The 24,380-nt window shown below is 65.6% G+C and overlaps 12 protein-coding genes across 12 annotated transcripts; 5 read left to right on the top strand and 7 right to left on the bottom strand.

Moving 5' to 3' along the window:
* Positions 1–105: 105 nt before the first annotated feature.
* On the top strand, positions 106–4,418 carry EMIHUDRAFT_99919 (hypothetical protein; the record flags this gene model as incomplete). Its single annotated transcript, XM_005780798.1, has 4 exons — positions 106–516; positions 1,879–2,417; positions 2,492–2,722; positions 2,786–4,418. The coding sequence occupies 4 exons, from the start codon at positions 106–108 to the stop codon at positions 4,416–4,418; spliced, it is 2,814 nt and encodes a 937-aa protein (XP_005780855.1).
* A 121-nt stretch (positions 4,419–4,539) lies between these two features.
* EMIHUDRAFT_353414 (hypothetical protein) lies at positions 4,540–5,218 on the bottom strand. Its single transcript, XM_005780797.1, has one exon. The coding sequence runs from the start codon at positions 5,042–5,044 to the stop codon at positions 4,616–4,618; it is 429 nt and encodes a 142-aa protein (XP_005780854.1). The 5' UTR covers positions 5,045–5,218; the 3' UTR covers positions 4,540–4,615.
* A 1,522-nt stretch (positions 5,219–6,740) lies between these two features.
* EMIHUDRAFT_204288 (hypothetical protein) lies at positions 6,741–8,029 on the top strand (the record flags this gene model as incomplete). Its single annotated transcript, XM_005780796.1, has 4 exons — positions 6,741–6,946; positions 7,184–7,552; positions 7,632–7,699; positions 7,896–8,029. 4 exons carry the CDS (start codon positions 6,741–6,743, stop codon positions 8,027–8,029), a joined length of 777 nt encoding a protein of 258 aa, XP_005780853.1.
* A 77-nt stretch (positions 8,030–8,106) lies between these two features.
* EMIHUDRAFT_204287 (hypothetical protein) lies at positions 8,107–11,735 on the bottom strand (the record flags this gene model as incomplete). The annotated part of the gene is made up of 6 exons (XM_005780795.1): positions 8,107–8,445; positions 8,593–9,285; positions 9,400–9,919; positions 9,993–10,162; positions 10,389–10,601; positions 11,007–11,735. The coding sequence occupies 6 exons, from the start codon at positions 11,733–11,735 to the stop codon at positions 8,107–8,109; spliced, it is 2,664 nt and encodes an 887-aa protein (XP_005780852.1).
* A 358-nt stretch (positions 11,736–12,093) lies between these two features.
* Positions 12,094–12,993, bottom strand: EMIHUDRAFT_204286 (hypothetical protein; the record flags this gene model as incomplete). Its single annotated transcript, XM_005780794.1, has 1 exon — positions 12,094–12,993. The coding sequence occupies one exon, from the start codon at positions 12,991–12,993 to the stop codon at positions 12,094–12,096; it is 900 nt and encodes a 299-aa protein (XP_005780851.1).
* A 93-nt stretch (positions 12,994–13,086) lies between these two features.
* EMIHUDRAFT_434761 (mannose-1-phosphate guanylyltransferase) lies at positions 13,087–14,873 on the bottom strand. Its single transcript, XM_005780793.1, has 7 exons — positions 14,640–14,873; positions 14,404–14,577; positions 14,158–14,326; positions 13,947–14,128; positions 13,619–13,843; positions 13,467–13,548; positions 13,087–13,396 (listed from the first exon to the last, which is right to left on the bottom strand). Exons 1-7 carry the CDS (start codon positions 14,856–14,858, stop codon positions 13,278–13,280), a joined length of 1,170 nt encoding a protein of 389 aa, XP_005780850.1. The 5' UTR covers positions 14,859–14,873; the 3' UTR covers positions 13,087–13,277.
* Positions 14,874–15,096: 223 nt separating this feature from the next.
* EMIHUDRAFT_204284 (hypothetical protein) lies at positions 15,097–15,645 on the bottom strand (the record flags this gene model as incomplete). Its single annotated transcript, XM_005780792.1, has 2 exons — positions 15,097–15,199; positions 15,275–15,645. 2 exons carry the CDS (start codon positions 15,643–15,645, stop codon positions 15,097–15,099), a joined length of 474 nt encoding a protein of 157 aa, XP_005780849.1.
* An 838-nt stretch (positions 15,646–16,483) lies between these two features.
* Positions 16,484–17,064, top strand: EMIHUDRAFT_204283 (hypothetical protein; the record flags this gene model as incomplete). The annotated part of the gene is made up of 2 exons (XM_005780791.1): positions 16,484–16,538; positions 16,640–17,064. 2 exons carry the CDS (start codon positions 16,484–16,486, stop codon positions 17,062–17,064), a joined length of 480 nt encoding a protein of 159 aa, XP_005780848.1.
* Positions 17,065–18,003: 939 nt separating this feature from the next.
* On the top strand, positions 18,004–19,711 carry EMIHUDRAFT_434760 (hypothetical protein). Its single transcript, XM_005780790.1, has 3 exons — positions 18,004–18,197; positions 18,374–18,933; positions 18,981–19,711. Exons 1-3 carry the CDS (start codon positions 18,028–18,030, stop codon positions 19,346–19,348), a joined length of 1,098 nt encoding a protein of 365 aa, XP_005780847.1. The 5' UTR covers positions 18,004–18,027; the 3' UTR covers positions 19,349–19,711.
* A 66-nt stretch (positions 19,712–19,777) lies between these two features.
* On the bottom strand, positions 19,778–21,369 carry ACPT28 (vacuolar transporter; the record flags this gene model as incomplete). The annotated part of the gene is made up of 2 exons (XM_005780789.1): positions 19,778–20,440; positions 20,596–21,369. 2 exons carry the CDS (start codon positions 21,367–21,369, stop codon positions 19,778–19,780), a joined length of 1,437 nt encoding a protein of 478 aa, XP_005780846.1.
* A 476-nt stretch (positions 21,370–21,845) lies between these two features.
* On the top strand, positions 21,846–22,789 carry EMIHUDRAFT_99915 (hypothetical protein; the record flags this gene model as incomplete). Its single annotated transcript, XM_005780788.1, has 2 exons — positions 21,846–22,550; positions 22,607–22,789. The coding sequence occupies 2 exons, from the start codon at positions 21,846–21,848 to the stop codon at positions 22,787–22,789; spliced, it is 888 nt and encodes a 295-aa protein (XP_005780845.1).
* A 519-nt stretch (positions 22,790–23,308) lies between these two features.
* On the bottom strand, positions 23,309–24,133 carry EMIHUDRAFT_204279 (hypothetical protein; the record flags this gene model as incomplete). The annotated part of the gene is made up of 1 exon (XM_005780787.1): positions 23,309–24,133. The coding sequence occupies one exon, from the start codon at positions 24,131–24,133 to the stop codon at positions 23,309–23,311; it is 825 nt and encodes a 274-aa protein (XP_005780844.1).
* Between the last annotated feature and the right edge of the window lie 247 nt (positions 24,134–24,380).

Raw genomic sequence — 24,380 nt, 5'->3', positions numbered from 1 at the left:
TACGAGAGGCTCGGAGGCTGGAGCGGAGCGTGTCTCATTGCGTCAGGCAGGCCCACGACCGACACCCACCGGAGCGTGGCGGTGGCGCAGGGCCGGCCGCACACCATGCCGAGTCCGCTCGTGTTCGTCGGCGGGGGCGCGGCGCTGACGGCGGCGGCCCGAGCGGCGGACAAGGCGAACGGTGGTGGCGGACCATTCCGGCGGCTGGGCGAGGGCCGCGGCGCGGCGTTGCGGGAGGCTTGGCCGGTGGAGGCGCTGCACACCGTGCCCGCAGCAAGGCGGGCGGCGGCGGGCGACGCGGACGAGCTGTTTGCGTACGCCCGTCCGCCCACGAGCAAGGCAAAGCGCGAGGCGGGCGAGCGGCGCGCCTTGCAGCACCAGGAGTGGGCTGACGCGCCCAAAGAGAAGAGGCAGAGGGCGGCGGAGGAGCGGGCAGCGGTGCAGGCGGCGCTGCTGGCGCCGCTCGCGGCGGCGGACACCACGGCGTCGCTGCGGAGGCCGAGCCTACGACGGGATGTGCATGGTTGGTGCCGTCCTCCCATCCCTCCCTTGTTGGTTGTCTGTTTTCTTTCTTTCTTTCGGGATGTGCATCTCACCCCATCCCTCCCTTGGGTTGTTTGTTTTCTTTCTTTCAGGAGAGAGAGAAGCACATAGGATTTTAGGTATGTTGTTGGCAAAACAGGACACAGAGCGGTCACAACTCGCACCGACCCTTCACGAACCGAAAGGCCGTGCCCGACGTGCAAGGGGCACGGTAATCCGGCACGTGTTTGGCGCCCCATTCCGTTTGGCGGTTAGGTCGGCTCAGGGCCCCGTCCACTTCCCTCCCACTTGGCGCGTGAAGATGAAGAGATGCCAACCAGGCCGGCCAGGGCAAGGGCGGAGGGCGAGGGCGGAGGGCGGAGGGCTGGGCGGAGGGCGAGGGTGGAGATTTTTTTCGTTGGCCGAAGCCTCGTTGGCCGAAGCCTCGTTGGCCGAAGCCTCGGTGGGATAAAGCGCCTGTTCACGGCATGGAGGGTGAGCCACGCTGAACGAAATGAACGTAGAGCCAAACGGGAGGAAGCCGGGGAAGAAGACTCCGAGGAGGACGAAACACCTGTGGTGATCCCGTCGTCAGCTGTAACGATGCACCCGAAGGGGACCCCAGGCCCAGCGCCAACATCATCGGTGGAGGTACAAGTGTTCGAAGAGAGAGTGGAACTGAGCAACGATATGACTTGGCGGCAAATGATCGCAGTGGGCGTCAGAAGAGTCATCCTTGCGCGAGGAGAGCTCGATAAACTCGAGGGGCCAGGATATGCCGCGAGGAGGGCAGAGCTGCGCCGAAAGGCGGGAGAAGCCGCGAGAGCAAGGGAGCGGCAGGCGGCTGCGGCGTCGCAGGACGAGGCAGACGAGAGCGACGCGACAGAGGAGGAAGCGACAGGAGGGAGAACGACGTCGACGAGAGTGGGACGACCGCGAGGTGGCATGAAGGTTACAGCGAGAATCGGAGAGGGACTGCGAAGGGAGATAGGAAGAGGCAGACTCCCTAGGGTGGGCGACGGCTAGCACCACACTCCTATCCTTAAAATCCCTGTGTGGTGGCGGCGTGCCGTCCTCCCATCCCTCCCTTGGGTTGTCTGTTTTCTTTCTTTCTTTCTGCACAGGTGACAGGAAGCCAATTCACGACTTGGGCCCTCGGGGAGGCCTGCGGGCGGCCTCTCTCGAGATCTCGAGATACACAAAGCGGCCAACTTGTGTGTGGCCGGGCGGTAGGATTGAGGAGAATTATTCCTCGCTTTTCGTCGTACGCGGCGCCGTGGTGGTGATGGCGCGACAGAGTTTGTCACGATGGAAGTCACGCACAATGCCCGCGAGGCGTGGCTGGCCCGCGCACAGATGGACAAAGACGTGTGGACCCACCCAGCGCTGTGCTGGAACGGATCGCAGTTTGCGGTGAATGCCGATGTGCCGGAGGGGTCGGACCTCGTGAGGCTCTCCCCCGCCTACCTCAAGCGCGAGTGCCCCATCGCCGCGGATCCGCTCCAGCTCATCTCCAAGCTCGCCGCTTCGCAGCGGATACGAGAGCTTCCGCTCGACTTCGAGCCTCCCCGCGAGGGCGACGCTGTGCTCAAGCAGCTGGATGGCTCGATCTTTGCGCCAAGACTCAACGTGAATGCGCGCATGATTGCGACGTCCGACACGCCTCGCGCAGTGATGCACTACATCTGCCGCTCCCAGAGGCTCGACGGCGGCAAGTGCTACGCAATTCTGACGGGGATTGATTACTTTGACCACCGGAGTGGCGGAGCGGTCGTCGGCGGCACCACGAAGCAGGGCATCTTCTTGCGCACGTTCCGGGCGCTGAAGGCTGGCGAGCCGGTTTATCACGACTATTTCGCGGCGGCGCACGTCAACTGTGTGCAGACGGCGGTCCAGTACGCACAGTCCAGTACGACTAGAGCCGCGTATCTGGCAGCACACGCACACCGTACGACGAAATGCGCCACAGGTACGGGTTTGTTGATCTGGAGGACGAGAACATCGCAATCCCCAACAGCGTGACCATTTGCTTGCCGAACCCGCTGAGAGGAGCGTGTCTGCCGTGCACGCTGTGGCGCACCCTGCAGGACCGTGCGCTAAGGGCCCGTGTGACGTTCAGCGGAGAGCAGATGTCCGTCAAGGGCAGCCCCACTGACCTGAAGCGGAACGGCATCTCTCCAACGTTCGCACAGTTGATCAAGTGAGAGCCTACTAACACACACTCTCTCCCGTCACTGCTAGTAACCGCGCCCGCGCCCCACAGGTTGCTCTTCCCTACTCCACTCGAGCAGCTGATGTTCCTCTTGCACACGCACAAGGGCCTCCGCGACCTATGGGACAAGCAGCGCAAGATCTGTCAGCCCACGCTGCTGGAGGCCGGATCCGACAACCCTCGATTGCGGTCAGCCATCGCCCGCTGCTTCGTCGTGGCAGAGGACTGTATCGCAAGCCTGGCAAGGCTCGTTCAGCACACCATCACCTCCAACAACCTGCCACACCATCCAGTGCGCGCGCTCTCGCGGGCCAAGCCCACGCCGGTGACGCTATTCGCAGAGCTCGCGGCGTCGGCGTCGTTTGTGCACAAAGAGTGGGGTCAAACGCCTGTCCTCTATCGCACCCAGCAGGGGATCGCGGACATCTTTACCATGGACGATCTCGCGGTGGCCACCGACAACAACCTTCTCCCATTCGCGCAGTTTTTTGGCAGACGCGAGGGAGGAGATCAGCTTGCGTCTAGTGGCGTATGGAGGGCGGCCGGGGCGGATAGAGGCACTGGGTTCTATGGCTTCGCAAACGTCTCCCTGGTTCAGACGAAATACCTGCGCTTCGACGAGGTGGAGGAGGCGCTACTCAAGGGCTCCATTGTCTACAACTGCGCCGGGGCGACCCACCCGAAGTTGGGCAGCCTCTGCTTGACGGCGATGGACTCATTCGATCTCCCCGTCCAGGCCAACCTCTACGTGACTGGCAAGGGCATTGCGACGTCCGCGACGCCGCACTCTGACAAGCAGAACGTCCTCGTGCTGCAGTCGCGTGGAGCCAAGCACTGGCGCGTCTTCGCCCCGCCCCCACCGTTTGCGAAGCCCGCCGCTGACCCGCTCGCACGCGGCAAACTCGACGACACGCTCCGCACTGACGAACTCGGCGAACCTCTCATCGACGTGGTCCTCAAGCCAGGGGATTGCCTCTACGTACCGGCTGGCTTCCCGCACACGACGGACACCGTCCACGTGACGGGTGCAGGCGCTGCCGCCGCCGAGGCCTCGGTGCACATCACGCTCGGCGTCGCCACAAACCTCTGGGGCCTCAGCTATGCGGACGCGCGGTCCGGCGCCCTCTCCCGAACCGGACAGCCCGATACGCTCACCCCGACAGCACTGCAGCCCGCTTTATACTGGTTGCTGATGCGCGCTCCGTCGAGCCTCGGCTTCTTCCGGCAGCACCAGCGTGAGCACGAGCGTGCGTGCGCCGGTCTGGTGCGCGCCTCGCGCCTCGCCGAGACAGCTCGCTGGGAGAACATGTCTGACGCCGAGGTGTCGTCGCGGCTCGATGCGCCCCAGATCATAGCGCAACTTGAGCGCCACAGGGAGCGCATCGTCTCCATTCATCGCAAGATGCACCTCGGCGCCGTGCGCCACCAGCGAGTAGCGCCCAGCGACCCTGGCTTGTCGATCGCCCGCGTCGAGACGTACAAGAAAGAGCTCGAGGCTGCACACCAAGAGCACCTGCAGTGGTTCAAATCACAGCCAGAGGCGGCGACGGCCGGTCAGGAAGCGGAGGCGGCGGAGGCAGGCGACCAGCAGGCCGAGCCTCCTCCGTACAGGCGCAGCGGCTCGTCCTCCCCCTCGCGCCGGAGCTCGGGCAAGTCGGTCAGGTGGTGGGACGAGAGGGACTGAAACGGGCAGGGGGTACTGTAAATGATTTTAAGGACACTCCATACAGATGTCTCCCACCCCGCGCGCTGAAAAAGGCCTCGGAGTCTCCCCAGGTCTTCCCACACACACACATACGTCATACCATAGAGACATATACCCCATTTACATACACACAACGAACTTCACACGCGCACACATCGACAGAGTAGACTCGTGAGTTAGAAGGGCAACCAGTCCTTCGCATATTGAGAAGCGTTCGCGTGGCACTCGCCCGAGTCGGGCCCGATCAAGCAGCGGCAGCCGCTGAGCGAGATGAGCTCGATGAGCGAGGTGTGTGTGAGCGTAAAGCTCTGCTCATAGGTCGACCCGAGGATCGTTGCACTCGAGACAATATCCAGAATTACTGCGGATCTCAACACCTTGTCGATGGCGTGAGACGTGAGCGAGAGCAGGCCGCTCTCGCGCGAATAGCGAGTGAGGAACTCGTTGATGTCAGAATAATAGTGGACGATCTTTGACGAGCGGGGCGGGATTGTAGTCGTCTCATGCAGGTATCCAGACGAGATGTACTCGCCCTCGTCGTCGTAGACGACAGTGGCCGAGCCGTTGATGTCTAAAGTCAAATTGAAGCCAGCACTGTTGTGCATCTCGATCGGAATCGTCAGCCGCAGCGGCTCTTGCACGCTCGCACCTCCGCAGCTGGGCAAAAAGGGGGCAGCTATGCACACCAAGCTGGCGGTAGTACCAAGAACGAGATCTCCAAGCTCGCCGTGCTCGGGCGCGCAGATGGACACTTTGTAGTTGTCAAAGTCGTAGAGCGCCAGAACGTTCTCAGGCACGCCGTACTTGACGCCAGAGACAGGCCCCGAGCAAGCTGCAAGTCCGTCCGGAGGCTGATGTGGGTTTGCAAAGTTGAAGGAGTCGGCGTACTGAGAGGCATCCTGCGCAATCTGCAGGCGCCACCCGACAACGGGGAGCTTCGTCCGAACGGCGACGCGAACGTGAAAGGACTCGCCGTTGGCGCCTTGCTGCGCCGCCGCGAGCCTGCCGATAAAACCCGTGTCTCCCTGGTTTGCGTAGCACACCATCGAGAGCTCGTCTCCCCAGCCGGAAGAGTAGCGGGCGTGTCCAGACTCGCACGCCACCGGGATGCCCATCGCGTGCGCGTCGAGTGGGTCCAACGCCAGCATCTCGGCGGCAGAAAGTGGCGGGAGCGGATCGAGACTCATCAAAGTCACGAGCCTCTCCACGGTGGCACCAATGAAGATGGGATTGTAGACCACGTACGAGATGTTTAATGGTAGCGCTTGCGTCCGCGTCGAGTACTCTTCGAGCGGCAGCGTGCAGTTGTCATCAGCGCTCCGGCACGGGTTACAGACCGGGTCTCCGGGGACGCAGGCGCTGATGTCGCACAGCACAAAGTCCAGATCCGCCTTGAGCTTGACGAGGAGCACGACAGCGAAGGCGCAGCCGCCCACGAGCCACAGCAGCCAAAGTGTGAGGATAAGGCAGCAAACGGACCGGCGCCGCGGCAACGAGACGCAAGGGAGGCAGCAGGCAAGCACTTTGTCAGCCCGAGTTTGGGCTGGAGGAGGCGGGTCGTACTCGGTACCTTGGTCGGTCTTTGGGCAGTCAATCGCAAGGTGCTGCGGCTTGGTGATTGACGCCGTGGGCACGTCGGTCCACAATTGTCTATTCGTGGGGCACTGCGGCTGTGTGATCGCCTCCGTCGCCGCGTGCCCGCTCTGTGCGGCGCGCATCAGCAGGGTGTGTGGATGCCCGACAAAGTTGATGTGAGGAAAGCCGCACCGAGACGGCTGAGCACGTGAGTCGGCTAGAGCAGGACTCTCGCTGACCCGAAGACCTTGTTTGTGGACAGCCAAAACAAGGCGGGAAGCGGGATTTGTTTCTTTTTGTGAATTACCGAACAAAAAATATCAACAGCACCATCGCACACACCTCAACACACACACACACACACACACACACACACACACACACACACACACACACACACAAGAAACACACACTCTCTCTCTCTCACACACAACCACACACACACACAAACAAAAACATTGCTAAAATCTCTCTCTCACACAGAGTGTTAGAGTTGTTTGGTATTGCTAAAAATCTCCTCCACAAGAAGAAATCACTGTGAGAGTCGTGATTTCTTGTTGGTTAATAAAAACCTCTCTCTCACACACACAAAACACAAGAAGAAGGTTAATAAAAATCTCTCTCTCTCAAAATACAAACAAAACACTCTCTCTCTCTCTCTCTCTCTCTCTCTCTCTCTCTCTCTCTCTCTCACTCGACATCGTTTCGCGTCGCAGCCGCTTGGCAATGCCCGACCGCAGCGCGGGCAGCGGGGCCCGCCTTCCTCAGCACTATGGGTTCCCGCCCGGGACCTCGATGCTCGGCCAGTTCGGAACGACCGCGCCGCGATTCTCGGCGGATGCGTCGGCAGCCGCGGTCCCCGGACCTGGCGCTTACAGCCCTCCATCGCACCTCTTGGCGTCACATGCGCCGCGTTTCGGAAGCAATGCGCGGTTCGCAAAGGTATCGGCGACCCTGACCCCTGGACCGGGCGCGTACAGCACGGGTAGCCACCTCGGATTCACATCACCTGGGTCAGCAGCGTTTGGCTCCAGGGCGGAGCGAGCCCTCTCAACATCCCAGTCGGACACACCGGGACCTGGCGAATACGACAGCCAGATGAGTTCGACGAACCGCAGCGATCTCGGCGCCTGCTGGCCGAGCAACGCGCGCCTTCGTGATGGACACAGGGATCGGCGCAAGGCAGCGCAACCGCGTGACTGGCAGGGCAACCCAGTCCACGCTCCAGAGACTCCGCCGGGACCAGGGGCTTACGAGACCGCCAGTGGTGCGGCGCCCCGCCGCTACGGACGCAACGTGGCGTTTGGCTCGTCGTTCGATCTGCTGGGCAGTCGCACCGCTCCCACCAGATCGCCTGGACCGGGTTCGTACCGGCCGGCGGTGAAGAGGAGAGGCAACAGCGAGCGATGGGACCAACGGTCGCTTCCCCTCGGTGCGAATCGTCGGCCACCGTTTGGTGCGTCCAACCCTCGGAGCGGCACACGAGTGCCCTCGGTGCTTCCCGTCGACGCAGCCCGTGTTTTGCACTACTTGGCCACGTGCGGTGCTGTGGCCGGGACGCCAGTTCATAGCCAGTTGGAGCAGGACACCTACAGCGCCAGCCTCAATGCACGTTAGGCAATACATCGCTCTCTCGCGAATCCTCGCCAAGATGATTAGCAAAAAGTGGAACATATGCTTGGGCTGTTAATTTACATCGGCTGTGCTACGCTCAGGCGCAGCCCGTCTGTTTGCAGGACTTTCTCAAGACATGCACTTGCGGTTCCGGTTGCGCACATGCACACACCGCGCCCGACCGGCGACCGCGGGGACATGACCGGGGACGACAAAGAGAGTTTTAAAGTGAGACCCCGCCTGGCCGCGCTGCACCCCACCTCGCAGGCTCGCACCTGGCGGCTGGCGCTGGAGCGCCGGGCCGCCAGTGCGCACAGTGGCAGTGGGGCAGTGGCCAGTGGCCCAGAGTGCCACTGCGCTCTGGCCTCTGCGGTGCGCACCCGGCACCCGCTGTCCTCTAGAGGCAAGAGGGTGCGCGCGCAGCCTCCTTGCATAACTTTTTCACTTACAGTCTTCTCTCTCATGCGAGTCGTGTTACCTAAGACTGTGCGCCACTCGGCCATGTGCGGTACTCAGCGAGCGATCGGACGAGCGCCGCGTCTGCATGGCAGTGGATGAGTGCGTACGCGTGGTCCTTCTTTGGCTCGTGCACGGTCAGGTTGAGCTCCGCTGCGAAGTGGAGGGCGGCGTTCCCGCCCCGCGCGCCAATGTGTGCGCGCGCAAGCTCCTGTGCTTCGGCGACGAAGGCGTGGCAAAAGTTGCCGACTCCGCCCTCCTCGCGCAACGACCACGTCTCCTTGATCAGGTGCAGCGACAGTGGGCCGAGCACGCCGACGGTCGCGCAGCCAGGCACAAAGGAGAGGGGCACGAGCACAACCTCGTCGCCGCTCTGCCTGCCTCCACCGCTCGCGCTGGCTCCGTGCCCGACAACTCCGCCGCTCACATTGCTCGAGGAGGAGCGCGTGGAACTGGTTGTCGCCGCCGCCGCCGCCGCCGCCGCCGCGCCCATCGGAACTGGCGGCACCTCCACCGCAGCCAGCGGCTGCGCGCCCGATTCTGGCGCCACCTCGCACGCCGCCTCCTTCTCCACCGAGACCCTTACGGGTGGCGGCGCGAGCGACACGGGGTCGGCAGCCTCCGCGGGCCGCTCTTGCGGCGGCGCCTCGGTCGGCTTCGCGCCGGCGTCCCGCTCCTCCGGCTCGGCGACCGGCGCGGCCTCGCCGGAGTGGGCCACCTTGGCGGGCATGTCCGCCTCGGCGGGCGGCGCGTACCGCAGCGCGTGGGCGGTGAGCTGCAGCTCGACCTCGTGCTCCTCGGGCTGCGCAACCTTGGTCGTCGCCTTGTACACGAGGGAGGGGCCCAGCCGGCGCACCTTGATGGCGAGCGCGGCGTCGAGCTCGTGGATGGCGCGCGAGAACTGCTGGTTCAGCTGGTTGGGCGCCACGTTGGCGACGTCGAGCCTCACCCTCCTCACGAGCGAGAGGAGCGTCGCTCGCTCCGGCGCGATGCCGCGCATCTCGAGCGGCGCGATGGCGTCGGCGAGCTCGGCCTCGGAGGCGAGGAGGGTCGGGTCGCCCGGCAGCGGCGGGTCGAGCAGCACCGCCATCATGTCCTCGTCCATCTCGTCGTCCACGTCCACCACAAACGCCGGCTTCGAGCCGAGCCCGTCGGCGCCGTAGCCGCGCCAGCCGCCGGTGTACCGCCCGTCGGCCTCGTCCTCAGAGGAGGAGGATCGGCTCTCGCGGGAGGCGCGCTCGCCGAAGCGCCCGTCGGCCGGGCCGCGCCCCCCGCTCGCCTTGTCCCCGCTCGGCGTGCCTGGCGGCGAGCGCACCCGCCGCTCGTGCCCCGCCTGCGTCGCCCGGTCCTGTGGCAGCATCGCGCCGGCTGGCTGCATGCCGCCGCCGCTGGCATGGGGCGAGGGCGGCGGCGCGTGGGCGGCAGCGGAGGCGAGCGACGCGGCCTCGATCTGGCGCTGCAATTGCACGAGGTAGCGGTCCTCGTCGTCGAGCACGTCGATGTTTCGCCGGATGGAGAGGGGTCTCGCGGGAGGCAGCAGTGGGAGGCAGAGGCCGGTCGCCTCTGCCACGGCGAGAAGCAACGTCTCGCCGACGTCGACCGTCACGCGCAAACCGAAGAGGGCGTTCTTGCCCTGGATCTGCAGCTTGTACTGCAGCTGCCGGTGCAGGTCGTACTCGAGGAAGGGGAGGGCCTGCGAGACTGCCGCCGCGTGCGCCTCGCCTTGCTGCCGCTTCTTCTGGCGGCAGACGCGCGCCTGGATCACGCACGGCTCGCCGAGGGCGGGCAGCCAGGGAGGGCGGTCGACGGTGGCGAGCAGCAGCTCCGGCACGTGCCTACGGGACGGGCCGTGGACGCGTCCTGGACGTGCCCTCGGCGGCGGCGAGCATCGGCCCTCCGCCCGTGTACTTGCGGCCGCACAGGCCGCACGGCTGCATGCGCGTCGGGAAGGGCGGCTCCGTCGGCGCGTACGGAGTGTGCCCGAGCGTGCACACCGTCGGCGGCGGCCTCCTCCGGCGCGAGAAGTCGTCCGGGAGGTGCATCCGCACCGCGGTTCCCGAGGCGGACAGGATGGCGAGCTCGTCGTGGAAGGAGACCTGTCGGGGGGGGAGGGGGGGGAGGGTGAGGGCCGGTATGAGGGGGTTGCGGGGGAGATGGTGGTGGGTGGCGGGAGGGGAGGGCGAGCTGGGCCAGGGGCGGGGAGCGGACGGATTCTCGGTAGCCGATCACGGCCGAGCACGAGAGGGAGCGAGCGTGCGCCCGGATCTCGCCGCGCAGGTCGGACCACCAGCCGTCCCGCGCCACCTGCGCCGCCTGCGACGAGGAGAGGAGGAGCTTGACCGAGCGCGCAGAGACGACGCCGCCGATCCGGACGGGCACGTGCTGCGGGAAGGAGCCCATCGTGAGCAGGGCAACCTCCGACACGGCGCGCGAGCGCTGCCGGCCCGTCCGGCGCGAGGAGCCGCCTCCCTCGCCCCTCTCCTCGTCGCCCTCTGCGGCGGGCGGCTTGCCTCGCGCCTCGAGGCCGGCCGAGGGCCAGCTCGAGGGCGGCGAGGGGAGTGAGGGCATGCGCGGCTGCGGAGACGAGCGCAGGTGGAGCGGCGACGACTGGCCGCCGCCGCTGCCAGCCGACAGGTGTGGCCGCGAGTCGACCCGCAAGGCTGGCGGCGGGAGCGGCGGCAGGGCGGCGGCCGTGGCGGCGGCTGCAAGGGCGGCGACGTTGGCGGGTGCCGTGATCGGCGGCGGCACCCCGCCCCACAGGTGCTGCCTCCACGTGCACGAGCTTTGCCGAGAGATGGTGCTGCTGGGCGAGGCGGCAGACGGCGGCACGGCGGCGGCTGCAGCGGCGGCGGAGCTGAGGTATGGGTCGGGAGAGAGGGGCGGCTCGAGCGTGGCGGCGGAGGCGGCCGGGCGCAGCTTGACGGAGGTGCCGAGCCCCCTGGCGACGATGGCGCCCGACTGCTCGCCCTCGAGGTCGAGGGTGATGCAGAAGGAGAGGACGGCGTTGCCGCCCGCCTCGAGCACCTTTGAGCCCATCTGCCGGCGCAACTTGCCCGACAGCTCGGCTAGCAGGAGCTGGCGGCGCTCGTTGGAGAGGCGCGCCGTCCGGAACGAGTCGACCCAGTGGTGCTCCGGGTCGGGCGCGGAGATTAGCTCCTCCACCAAGCCCTGCACCGAGGCGAGTCGCATCCCGGCGGGCGGCGCGGCGAGCGAGAAGAACTGGACGCCGGCGCCGCTCTCCTTGAAGGGGTTCACGTCGCCGATGAAGTCCATCTTGATCACGAGCGACAGCTCACCGCAGAAGCCGCGGAGCGTGTCGTAGAGCGGGTACCATCCCGAGAGCTGCGTCGGCTGCAGCAGCAGCGGGTTGAGGTCGACCGTCACCGCGCCAATCTCATCGTCCGAGGACATGATATCCTTGTCCCAGCAGCGGATCTGCAACGGGTGGTCCTGCAGCTCGTTGTCATCAGCCACCTCGATCCGAAACTCGCGGTTCCACAGCGGGTTGAGCGTGCGGCGGGCGACGTGCGTGCGGAGCTGCGGCGCATCGGCAAATTGCAGCGTGATGTACGCGTCGGTGAGTTCCGTCGTCCGATCCATCACCGGCAGATTGCGCGCGGAGCAGACGCGAATCTTTATCACGGCCGGCATGGGCAGCAGCCGTCGCAGCGGCTCGCTCGCGCGTCGAGAAAAAGAATTTTGAGGAAGCTAGGTCCTGGGCTCTTTTTCTTATCGACCTTCTGTGCATCCCTGGGCGAGGTGGTGTGGAGGGGGTCGTCGCGCGTCGGTGTGTCAGTTGGCGGGTACATCTTGTTGGTTGGCCCGTCGTCGGCAGAGCTCACCCAAAATCTACAGTAGTGGTGCGATCGTGCGATCTGAGCTGTGCCGTTCTCCCATCCCGCCCTTGCCGCTGGGCTTTTTTTCTTTGGACTTTGGTCTTTGTGCGGCCGTAATTCGCCGTAAACACAAACTCTTTATTGATCTGAAAAATAAAAGAGGGAAACATTTGCTATCGGGCGACTAGAGGGTAGTGGAACGTGTCAAAAACCTCCCGCTCGAGCCGGCCCACGATCGCGCGCGCGTCGGGCGTGAAGTCGAGGGCAGGCCCGCGTGGCGCATCCGTGCACCCAAACCCGCCATCCCGCCTCCACCACTGCGGGTCGCATCGGCCGCTGCAGTGGCAGCTCTTGCGCTTGCTGTAGCCCGAGCCGGGCTCGACGTGCGGGAGGGGTAGGCGGGGCAAGCCGTAGCGCGCCGCGAGCGCAGCCCAGTCCCGCGCCAGCGACTCGGTGTGCAAGGTGAAGTCTGCAGCGCAGCCCGAGGCGGAGCCACCGCACGCGCGCTTGATGCGTCCGCTCAGCGAGAGGCAGCGCGAGAAGTTGGCGCTGCACGTGGCAGCCAGCGGCGTGCCCTCCACCCAGGATAGCAGCCGAGGCAGCGTTGCGAGGACGCCGGCCTGGCTCCGGCTCACGCGTGCAGAGCGTTGGAACTCGTTGGAGAGCGCATTGAAGGTGGCGGAGAGGCGCGTCCCCGCCATTCTCCAGGCATAGCGAAGCACGGACTGCCAGTAGGCGTACGGATCTCGGACGCTAATCACGACAGCTGTGGGCACGCCTGCCTCTTCGCACCGGCGGCGGCAGGCCCGCAGTGCCACGTCCCCTCGGCCGTCGGTGCCGACGTGCCCCATGTTGGTCCAGTAGCCCGCGCGCGCCCACTCTTGCGTCGCGCATTCGACTGACGATCCGCCGGTCTTTTCAACGTGCACAAAGAGGAGATGGTGCGTCGCCCCCGGCGCTAGCTTGCAGGGAGAGGCTGCGGGGCAGCAGTTGTTGGGCCGCCCGAGGTCGTCCTTCCGGCTGCAGTCGTGTCGCATGCAGAATCCGGTCCTGTTGAGGCCGGAGCGGCGCATTGCAGCCCGCACAAAGTCCTTCTTGTTCACCTTGTTCAACAACCCACGCCCTCGCGTCGATTCCATCCTCAGGTGAGCGCGCGTCCCCACAACTTTTAGAGTATGTGGAGATATTCTTTTCTCCTGTGCCCGGAGGAAACGTGAGCGACCGCGTCCCACCCCGCCGAGACGTACCAACAAAGCACAAAACCTTGGCGCCACACGCACACCCACCACCACGGCCGAAGCCACGGCCGCAGCGCTAGTGCGCCCCCGGGGCCCTCGCCTCTCAAGTACTAGGCGCGTCACAAAATGATCTGCGGCTCGCTGATGGACTCTTTGATTCGCTTGTGCGGCAACACGAGGCCGCCGTTGATGAAGATCTCGCCGCCCACATGCACGTCCTCGCCGAGCACCGTCACGCCTAACGCCGCAGAGAGCCACCCTCGGGCGGCGGGGCGGGCCGCGAGACGCCGCCCCGGGCGAGGCGGCGCCCTCGATGCGGGTCCAGCAGCCGACGGACGACTCCCACCCGAGGATCGAGTCGAGCACCGTCGAGTGCGCCGCGACCCGCACCTACAGCCTCGCGCGCGCCGCTGCGTGAGGAGGCGGAGGAGGCGGGCGGCCGCGGCGGCCGGGTGGGTGCGTTTCGCAGCAAGATGCACCGCGCCAGCCGCACGCCCTCCTCGACGACGCAGCCGGGCCCGACCGAGACGTCTGGCCCAATGAGGCAGTTGGCGCCGATCTGCGCGCTCTTGTCGACCAGCACCGAGCCCTGGACCTCAGTGCCTCCGTGGAGCTGGGAGCAGGCTGCGCCGGTGAGCTGGTCCGCTGCGACGCGGGAGAGGTACTGCAGGTAGAGGGCGTGGCCCTGCGCGAGGGCGGCGGGGCGGGCTGACGCGCCAGCGGGGGCAGGGCAGGGGCGAGGGGAGGGGGCAGGGGAGGGGGCGAGGGGAGGGGGCGAGGGGGGGGTCCTGCAGGAAGTCGCGCGGCTGCTTGACGTTCATCCAGTAGCCCTCGAGGGCCATCGAGTAGAGCTGCTGCTCCGACGCGAGCTGCGGCAGCACCTCGCGCTCCATCGACACCGCCCTCACGACCCGCAGCCGCTCGACAAGGGAGGGCGAGAAGATGTAGACGCCCGCGTTGATCAGGTCGCCTGCGAGCGGCGCACCGGCGCTGAGGCACGCGGCGCGAGCAGCGGGCGGGCAGGCACTCGGGCGGCGCCGGCGAAGGTGCGGCCGTGCTCGACGAAGCGCTCAATCAGGCCCGTGGTGTGCGCCTGCACGACCGACTTTCCGTACTTTGCCGGCTGGTCGACTCTCGTCACCATGATGGTGCCCAACTTGCCGTGCGCCTGCGGGGCGGGTGCGGGGCGGGTGCAGCGTTGGGGCCCCGGGCGAGAGTGGCGGGCCCCGGGCGGGCGCGCTGCTCCTTGTGCAGCGTGTAGAGCGAGCGAAGGTTGAAGTCGCAGGCGACGTCGCAGTTGATGACGAAGAAAGGCTCGCTGTCGCCGAGCAGGCCGCGCTCGTGCGCCAGCGCGATCGGCCCGGCCGTGCCGAGCGGCTCGTCCTCCTGCATGCACGTGATCTGGATGCCGAAGCGGTCCTGCGAGAGCAGCGCCGGAGTCAAAAGGCGGGCGCAGCGGACTGCGGGGCGAGGCGCTGGACCTGGTACTCATCGAGAAAGCCTCGCATGATCTCCGCGCGGTAGTTGATGGCGAGCACCACCTCATTCACGCCGGCGCGCACGAGCGCCTCGATGAAGTGCAGCAGCAGCGGCTTGTTTCCAAACTCGATGAGCGCTTTCGGTTTGGAGAGCGTGAGTGGCCGCAGCTGCGTGCCGAGACCGCCGACGAGAATCAGCCCTTTTGGCGCCGGGTCCGACATGCCAGCGCGCTGTCGGGCGGCCAAAAGGTTGAAGAAAAACGGCCAATTCACTTGGGTTTTAGGTATGTTCTTGGCAAACCAAGACACAGAGCTCACACAGGATCACAGTCACTTGGGTGGTCTGCTTTCTTCTTTTTCTTTCTTTCTTACTGCGCCTCACCACTGCTGCCAAGTGGGCTTCGACCGGCCTCGGCTGGGGGGGCGGGTTGTCCCGGCTGCAGACGCCTTCTGCAGCCCCCTACGGCTTGCACAAGGTCTGAGCCGCGGGCGCTCGGCGCCAACCCGCCAAGTGCAGTGTCACGCTCGTGCTCGCGCGTGACAAACCGGGGAACCCTCGTTTCCTATGTACTCGGTCCCCCAACGGAAGAGGCCTCGCTCCTATTGGAACTGGCCAGTTGTGGTCCGAAGTGTCGCACGGAAACACCTCGGTCGGCTCGGAAATGCCCTCTGCGGCGGCCTGCGCGGCGAGGTGGCGCAAAAAGTCGCCCTTGGTGCGGAAGCGGGCGCCGCCCCACCGGGTTCCGAAGGCGGTCCAGGCGGCGAGGTGGTCGGTGATGTCGGCCTGCGCAAAGACCGTGACGGTCGGCAGGCTTTCGTAGCGGTCGAGGATGTGGCGCAGGTACGCCTCGCCCTCGCGGCCCACATTGGGGCAGCGCACCTCGGCAAAGCGAGCGCCGCCGCCGCCGCACGGGCCGTCGCCCTTGTTGTAGACGGTGACCGCCGCCGGCTCGAGCTCAGAGAGCCAGCCGAGCGGCTCGTCGTAGCGCGCGATGACGAACTCGGCCATTCGGCGGCCGAGCTAAGAGCGCACAAACGGCCTCGAGCGTGAGCCGCGCAAGGGGCCCGCCAGCGGCGCCCGCGAGCTGTTTGTGCCTCTATTTAGAATTTCCGCTAACTTGTCGTGCCAATACCAACCCTCCTTGGCGAGGTGGCACGAAGGTTGCAGCGAGAATCGGCGAGAGACTGCGAAGAGAGATAGGAAGAGGCGGTTAAAATCCCTGTGTGGTGGCGGCGTGCCGTCCTCCCATCCCTCCCTTGGGTTGTCTGTTTTCTTTCTTTCTTTCTAACCCTCCTTGGGTTGTCTGTTTTCTTTCATTTCTTTTCTGCCTTGGCTTCTCTGTTTTCTTTCTTTCTTTCGACCAATCGCAAAAACAAAACAATCGCTACTGCGAGCGCACAATAGGTGTGTGAGCTCCACAAGCGTGCCAAAAGAGAACTGCTGTGCGCGGTATCGGCTGTCATGGAGTATCATACTCGACTTCACTTGCTGTATTACTATGAAAGTTCCGCCGTTCTGAGCAACTTCCTTGGGATCAACTTCCTTGGGATCCTCCTCCTCCCACCGTGCGCCGTGCCACACCACTCCTCGCCATTCATACGTCAGAGCCCGCTACCTCCCCCCCCTCTCTCTCTCTCTCACTCTCACTCTCTCTCTCTCGCTCGCTCGCTCGCTCGCTCGCTCGCTCGCTCTCTCTCTCTCTCTCTCTCTCTCTCTCTCTCTCTCTCTCTCTCTCTCTCTCTCTCTCTCTCTCTTAACCCTTTTACGACACATTTCGGCGAGTGAACAGCAGCTCCTGAGCACGGCGCCGCAGGCGCCTGTTGATAGGTCCAGGTGATAGCCCTGGATGGGCAATGCATACGCCTACTTGGGCCTCAGATCGCCCGACCGCGTCCCGGACGGTGCTCTGCGTTCGGATTTGTGACGCCGCCGCACCGCGCCGCGGCCGGGGGCCCGCCGGAGGACGAGGATGGCCGTGACGGACCGGGACGAGCTCTGGGAGGTTCAGTGCCACCGCCGCCGCAGCAGACCGGCCCATCGACCGCCCGCCTCTTGCACGCGATCAACCACAACGGTATGCTGACCGATGCGCGGCTCGATGCCATCGAGCGGTCGAACAACTACACGCGTGCGCTCACCACGGCGCTCGATGCTCGCGTGCGAGAGCTCCAGACAGCCCTGCAGACCACAAACGCCCGTGGCGCCCGTGTGGATGCCCTCGAGATTCAGGTCTTCAACCGCACATTCCCAAACGCGCGCCACGGCGGTTCGGCCCTCGGCCGCACGGAGCGCCTCGCCAACCGCCTCGCCAACCGGGTCGCGGCCCTCGAGCGAGGGGCGATGACCATCCGTGTCGGCGTCGTCGTCGGCGCACGCTGGACCGAGGTGACGGACGACTCCGAGACGGAGTCCACAGACCACGAGTAGTCGTAGTGCAGTGTCACGCATCAAGGATACACACGGCGCCCCCCTGAGATTTGATTGAGATGCAGATGAGCTCGCCAGCTCGCGCATGTGTTTGGTCGATCGGCCGTCCTCTTCACACATCTCACATTGAGATTGTTATTCAAATTCCGTGTTCACAGCAATTATCTCTCCCCTTTTTTTTCACCACCTGAGATCCCGAATCTCAGCCCTGCAATTATGACCCCAACTGCCCTGCGCTGCCATGCCGTACTGCCCTGCCCACACACTGCCGCACACCTGCCCTGCCCGATCCCCTACCTGCCCCGGGTGTGAAACCCACACTGCCCTGCCCGACCCAAAGCACACTGCCGAGGTGTGAATAACCGGCCGCTCGCGAGGTCTCGGAGAAACTTGTAGCCCGCGTATATGGTGTAGAGACTGACCATGTGTGCACAATATATCTCAGTCTAGCTAAGCCAGGGGAGGCGATGCCGGGGCCGTACATCAGCTTGATGGTGCTTCGCCGGCGTAGAGAAGCGGCCGCGGAGGGCTCCGGGTGTCTGAAAAAGACCGATTTACGTGGGCTCTGGGAGATTTACTGTCGACCCCAACGACATTGTGCCATGATCCTCTCATATATGGCTAAATAATTGACCGAGCCGTTTTAAAGTTCCACCGCTACGACTGGAGACATATCGAGATTGGGTCTCCAAGACCCTTTATGAAGCAAAAGGGTTAATCTATTACTGGCAAACGCGGGAACGCGGCCGCCGCACACTCATGTGGCAAGAAGAGTGCGGACACAAGGGCGCCAACCCTGTTCACAGCCTTGTTATGAGAAGAAAATATTCACACAAAAAACAACCCCCGGTGCAGATCTCATCAGCTGAGGTTGAGAATTATGGCCCGCGTTCTCATCATTTCATCGCAGTCCTGCGAAGGCGAGGTACATTTTGGTGGCCTTCTCAGAGCTCCTCTGCGAAGATGCTGGACCCTGAGGCCCTCCCGGCCACCGCCCGCCCCGGTTCGCCCGGCTCAGACGACAGCGCGCCATCGCTGCGCGCCGCCCCGAGCTCGCCGAGCAACAGCAACAGCTCCGAGTTCGCCGAGCCTCCCTCTGAGGCGGCCGTCGAGGCGGCGTCGCGGCCAAAGCGGTGAGCACACAGAACTGATCCCTGCCACTGCCGTCGCGGCCGAGACGCGCGCGGCGCGTTTCCCCGTCACACAGCGCCTCCCGCCTCCGCCCGTCGCACGCGCGCAGCGGCCGCTCCTCCCCTCTTCTGCCGGCGTCGCTCTCTGAGACGTACCCTTGCCGGGGCCACCCACGCAGGTGCAAGATCAGCCGCGCGCAGCTTTCGGTTCTCATCGAGTCCTTCGACCAGGAGCCTCTGCCCAACTTTGATCAGCGCCAGTCGCTCGCGCAGCGCCTGGGCATGACGCCGCGCTCGGTCCAGATCTGGTTCCAGAACCGGCGGCAGAGGCTCAAGCCTGCGGCGGCGCAGACCAGAAAGGATGGACTCAGCCGCAGCGCGTCGTACGGCGATTCCTCGCATCTGCGCAAGGCGCTCGAGGGCGAGCAGCACCGGTCCGGCCTCAGCCAGAGCGGCGCCTACCAGCGCGGCAGCCATCCCGCGCTCAACGCCGCGCTCAACAGCATCCCTGCGCTCGCCGCCGCCGCCGCCGCCGGGCTGGGCCAGCACGACGACGTGTATTACCGCTTGCCGCCCTACGCGTCCTCGGGTCAGACAACCGGCAGCAGCAGTTACAGCATCACCTTCGACCACTCCGCGCCGCTCGATGTGATGGACAAATTCGCCGCGACCAAGGCGCTGCTCGGCGCCGGCGCGTGCTCCTCCCGGCCCGGCCCTGCCCACCCCCCCAACCCGCCGCGTCCCGCCTGCGCCACCCGACCGACCACCGTCCGGACCCACTCGCAGGCTATCATCCGCCCGCCGTGCTGCTGGCGGCGCAGCGAGCCGCCAACGCCGCCGCCGCCGCGGGGCCTCGGCCCACTGTCGCGTGCTGCCGAACAGCGACGCAGGGCTTCGATGCCGGGCTCGGCGGGCAGGGCGGCTACGGAGCGGCGCAGGGGCGGACGCCCATCCTCGCCGCCACGATGCCGCCGTCGCCATCCTCCGCCCCCGCCGCGCCGCCTCCCGCCACGTCGGACGGACTAGGGCTACTGCTGCTCGCCGGAGCGTGCGACGCCGGCACCGGCGGCAACGAGGCTGGCGCCGCCGACGCGGGGAGCGCCACGCCCGCGCCGCCGCCGCTGCCCGCCGCCGTGCCCCCGTGCGCTGCCTAGATCGGATGCATCGCTGGACGCTGCGCTGCTCTTTTGCTCCCGTACGATCGGACGCCGTGTTCTCGCGCGGCTCCTGGCAGAGCTAGTACCCGTTGCAGCGAAGCGCCCTCCTTGTGGCACCATGCGGGACGGAAGGCGGGCGCACATGCCACATGGCCGCATTCCATTGCGCATCCCATTCCGTTTTGACACACGTTCCTGTCCGAAAGGGCTGAGCGTGCGATGTTCGCGCCCGATTGAGGTGGGAGTGGGGGTCGTGGGGACTCTTGATATCCGATATGTGTCACCGTCGCGATGTGTATCCTGCTGTGGTCTCCTGGCTATATCTGCACTGCGTATCCATATATGTTCGCATCCGAAACCCTTCGCTGCCTCTCGCCTCGTCGGGGTTCGGGCGCGGAGCGACAGAGCCGCAAAACGGAGAGTGTGTCACTCAGCATACACGTACCCTCTTGCTCCGCCTCTTGAGGCCAGATCCGTGACCTCCGCACGCGCGGCGCGGATCTTCTCGTCGATGGAGATGAAGGTTCCCGAGACGGTCAGGCTGGCCCCGAGCAGCAAAAAGGCGACGGCGAGGTGGCGCGACCGTCGCAGTGCGAGCAGCAGCGCCGCGGGCACGAGGAAGACGACGCCGTTCACGACGAGTGCGCCGCTCAGCTCGAAGACAAAGGAGAGGTCCGACCCGAGCACGAGCGCGAGCGGGAGGGTGACGCCGACCCAGCCGACGGGCTCGAGCAGCAGGAAGAGAGTAGACATGCCGGCGGGGCGGGCGGTGGGCGGTCGTGTGCTCACCGCCCGATCGACGAGGAGGCGCCACAAGCGGTGCAGGATCCCTCGCGCCGGGAAGTGCTGCATCGGGAAGGCGGAGAGCGCCGTCAGAGCCACCGCGACGCGAGCGATGCCGGCGGACGCGTCGGTCGGCGAGAAGTTCTGGAGGCAATCCCCTTGGGTCTGCGCGCCAAAGCGCAAGAAGCCGACGGCACCGACGGTGAGGTAAAAGAAGGCGAGGAGGGAGACCGCGCTGGCGGCGACGGCGGTGCGCGGCCTCGACTCTCGCAGCGCCGGCCGCATCTCTGCAAAGACGAAGGCGGCCTAAGGCGGGTCGTTGGGGTGAGGTGGTCAGGCTGCCACCAGGGCGAGGGCTGGGCGAGGGCGAGGGCGGGGGCGGGCGCTGCGGCCGCGGCGGCCTGGATGTGGCACTGCATCGCGTTCATCAGCAGAGGGAAGGCGCGCAGCAGCCCGCTGACGCTCTCCGGCCACAGGGACACGCCCGCGGTCGGCCGATCGGCGTAGCACGCGGCCGCGCTGCTGGCATTGGCCGCTTGCGCGGCGGTACACCAGCCGTTTCGCCCGGCGCCGTCGTAGCAGTCGCCAGGGCGGCACGGGTGCTGGACCGCTTGCGCGGTGAGCAGCCCCGCGGTGAAGAAGCACGCAAACACGGCGACGCCGGCGGTGAAGCGGAGCGCGCTGATGCGGCGCAGCATCGACAGGAGGAGGCAGGGCAGCGACGCGACCGAGGCGGCCGCTGCACGCAGCTGGCCGGCGCTCATGCTCTTCGCTGCAGGCACCGCGTCGAGGACGATGGGAGGAACGACGTCGCCCAGCAGGACGAGATAGCCGACGCAGGCGCCAAACGAGTTTAGGAAGACGAAGCCATCGACCACATTCGACGCGGCCGGTCCGCAGCCCCAGCGCACGAGACCGCCAAACGAAGTGACCGACGGCCCGGCCTGCGCCATCAGCCCCATGATGACGCAGAGCGACGCAAAGGACGCGCAAATCAGGACGCAGGTGGAGAGTGAGCCGACCAGCAGACCGGCCGACGCGACGGCGTAGGGCAGGCTCAGCAGCCCCGCGCCGAGTGCGGCGTTGCAGAGCGTGAGCACCGCCGTCCAGAAGCCCGCGTCGCGTACCAAAAGAGGGCGGTCGGGTCGAGCAGACGGCGACGAGGTCTCCGAGGGCGAGCCTGCTGTGGTTGGCGGCGCGTCCGCCAGGAGCGCGCTGCTGGCCTGGCTGGACATTGCAGTGAGGGAGCGACCCGCACGCCGTCGCTACCTCCTCGCACGGGTCGTGTGATGACCGGTGGCGCCGGAAGCGAGAAGCGCGGAGGCGGCACGCGCTAGCGAGCAGCCCGCGGCGCAGAAGCAGCGCCAGCACTTCGCGAGCCCAGCTTTTCTTTTTTACTGCGGAAAGCTCTTGAGTTGGCGTCAGGCAGCCACATCTCGACACATCGGAAGGACGTCCGAGCCCGCCAATTCCCTCTGGTGGGCAGTCTCTCATTGGGTCTCGGTTCCGAATCCCCCTGCCTGATCCGGGCCCCTGCGAGTTCGCTTGTCTTGTCGGATGTCGCCCTACAACATACCTAATACCTACAATAAATAAATAAATAAAACGGACACACCAAACAAGGGGTGGGAGAATTACAACTGTCGGTTCGAGAGCAGATTTCTCCTTTCCTGCGCTGTGCGTCATCGCCACGCCCAGGCGACGCACACGCATGCCCTGCGCCCTCGGCGTCATCTCAGTGACTCTCGCTGCTTGCGCGGGCGCCACGCCCCTGCGTGGCGCCGCCACCGCCGCAGAGGTCGCGTCTCTCTTCACTTCGACGGGTGACGCGCCGACGGAGCAGGATGTCCTCGACTGTGTGCAGAGAGGGTGGTGGGAGAGCGCCACGCACCTCGTGAGGCTTGCGCACGACCGAGGGCTCGCGGTAGACGAGATGTCCCAGGTGCTTTCCGCAGCGACGCGGTCGCGCGACGAGGCGTCAGAGGTGCTGTCGCTGCTTCGGTACGGTGGCTCGGTCGGCGCACACGCCGAGGAGACGGTCGTGGCGTGCGCCTTCCAGTGGGCGCAGAGCGAGGGCGCTCTGCACCTAAACGTCAAGTTCTCCTCTCGGATCGACGGGCCCGTGACCGTGCTCAACGTCGACAACGAGAAGGTGCGCTTGAGCGAGAGACGGCTCGACTTCTCGGCGACCGGACGGCAAAAGCCGAAGCAGTTCACCCTCCAGCTGGACCTTCACGGCGAGATTGTGCCCGAGAGCAGCAGCTGGTCCTTCGCGTCGGTCGGCAGAATGACCTTCACCATCGCCAAAGCCGTCAACGAGACGTGGCCGCGCCTCCTCAAGGACCAGTCCGCGCGCCCCACGAACATGCATCATTGGGTCGAGAGGCAGGCTTGTCCAGAGCCATCACCGACACACGTCCCGGAGCGCCACCGGAGCCCAACTGGCGCCCGCGTCCGCGCTGTGCCCCTCAGGCGAGCTTGGACGCCGAGGCGAAGAAGTCGCCGCCTGCGCCCAAGCCAGCGGCAGAGGGCAAGGCAGACGCCAAGTCGGCGGGCGACGCCAAGCCGGCGGACGGCGAGGCGCCGGCGGCGGACGAGAAGGCAGCGGCGAGCGTGAAGCCGGCAACTGGCAGTGGCGACAAGCAGGAGTTGTAGCGAGGAGCAGAGTCTGCTGGATTTCAGGACGGCGCGCCCAGTGCCGCCCGGCGCGGCGGTGCGCGGTCCGGGCGCGGGAGAGAGCCGCCCGCGTGAAAGGCCGGAACGCGCCGACCCAGGGCCCGGACGACGCTTTTTATTCGGAAAAATAAAAAATGCGAGGTCTTATAGACGGAGCACGCACCCCGGAGACCGGTGGCATGACCGGTGGATCGAATGTGCACGACCATGTAATTCCCCACACACGTGCCTCTGCCAAACTATATCTATATACCGCGGGCGGGGCGGGGAGTCGGGAGATAGATCTATCTCCGCGCGAGCGGTCCGCACGGCACACGGGTCAGCGGAACTTTTTTTTGGTCTCCTTTGGCTTGGTATTTAAAGCCGGGGATTCATAATCGCATTTGTTGCGTCCCTAATCCCATCTCGTCTCAGAGTTGGACCGTTTTAGTTATTTACTTATCATATCGCATTTGTTGCTCCAAGTCCAGACAGGCGACCATCGCGAGTGGTTTCTTATCACGCGTAGAAGGGCTCGCTGCGTTCCCAACGCGCGCCCTTTGCCACCGCCCCGCCCTCTTGGAAGACGACGCCCTCCGCCTCGAGCTGCCGCCTTTGCTCGTCGCCACCGCCGCTCGCAGGCAGCGAGATCTTGCCCGAGGCTCCGAGCACCCGATGCCATGGCGCACCTCCGGCGCACAACCCCTCCTTTAGCATGTGCCCAACCTGCCGCGCGTTTCTCGGCGCGCCGGCGAGGGCGGCGACCTGCCCGTACGCCGCGACACGCCCGCGAGGGATTCGGCGAATCACGTCGAGCACACAACGCGCAAAGGCGCCGCCCGATGTTGAGGACGGGCGCGGCCTCGCGGTACCGGCACCGGCTGCCGCCTCCCCAGCTGCCGCCTCCGTCGCCTCCTCTCCGGCCACGTCTCCATCTGCGGCAGGCGGTGCCTCGCGCGGCCGCTTCTTGCGCGGCCTTTCCGCCGACGCCTTTGAGCAGAGCGTGCGGTTGTGCGCCATCGCGTAGTCGAACCAAGGTGCCATTAGCGTGTCGCCGCGAAAGTGCTCCTGATCGACCATGACAGTGCCTGGAAAGACACGGCCGCTCGCAGCGCCGCAGCGCTCGACGCCAAGTGGGTGCGCCTCGAGGATACCCTCCACGTTCTCCTCCCCGACGCGGAGTAGGAGCCGCCCGGAGCGAAGGCCGACGCCGAGGAACATATTGCCTCGAACAAGCCACATCGCCATCCCAAACATCTGCCTCTCCTCGAGTCCGTCGCCCTCCGGGACGTGCTGCTCCACAAAGTTGCGCACGCCCGCGACGAGGGGACTGAGACCCGCCATACGTGTGAGCAATGTGGCGGAGCGCGCGGCGAAATACCCGGCCGAGCGAGCGGCGTTGCCTGCCGTGCGAAAGAGAGAAGAACACGATCACGCGATGTGAGGTTGATACTGCACTCCAAGTGCTCCAAGTGCTCCCGGGCGCGCTTCTCAGCTCCCCGGCCCTGGATGCGAGGTTAATGACTGCACTCCAAGTGCTCCAAGACGGCACAACTGTAGATACTCTCTCACATGACAAGCGATCCCACGA

Source organism: Emiliania huxleyi (assembly GCF_000372725.1).
Source record: "Emiliania huxleyi CCMP1516 chromosome Unknown EMIHUscaffold_21, whole genome shotgun sequence".
Taxonomy (NCBI): Eukaryota; Haptophyta; order Isochrysidales; family Noelaerhabdaceae; genus Emiliania; species Emiliania huxleyi.
This window is presented reverse-complemented; position numbering and strand designations above follow the sequence as displayed.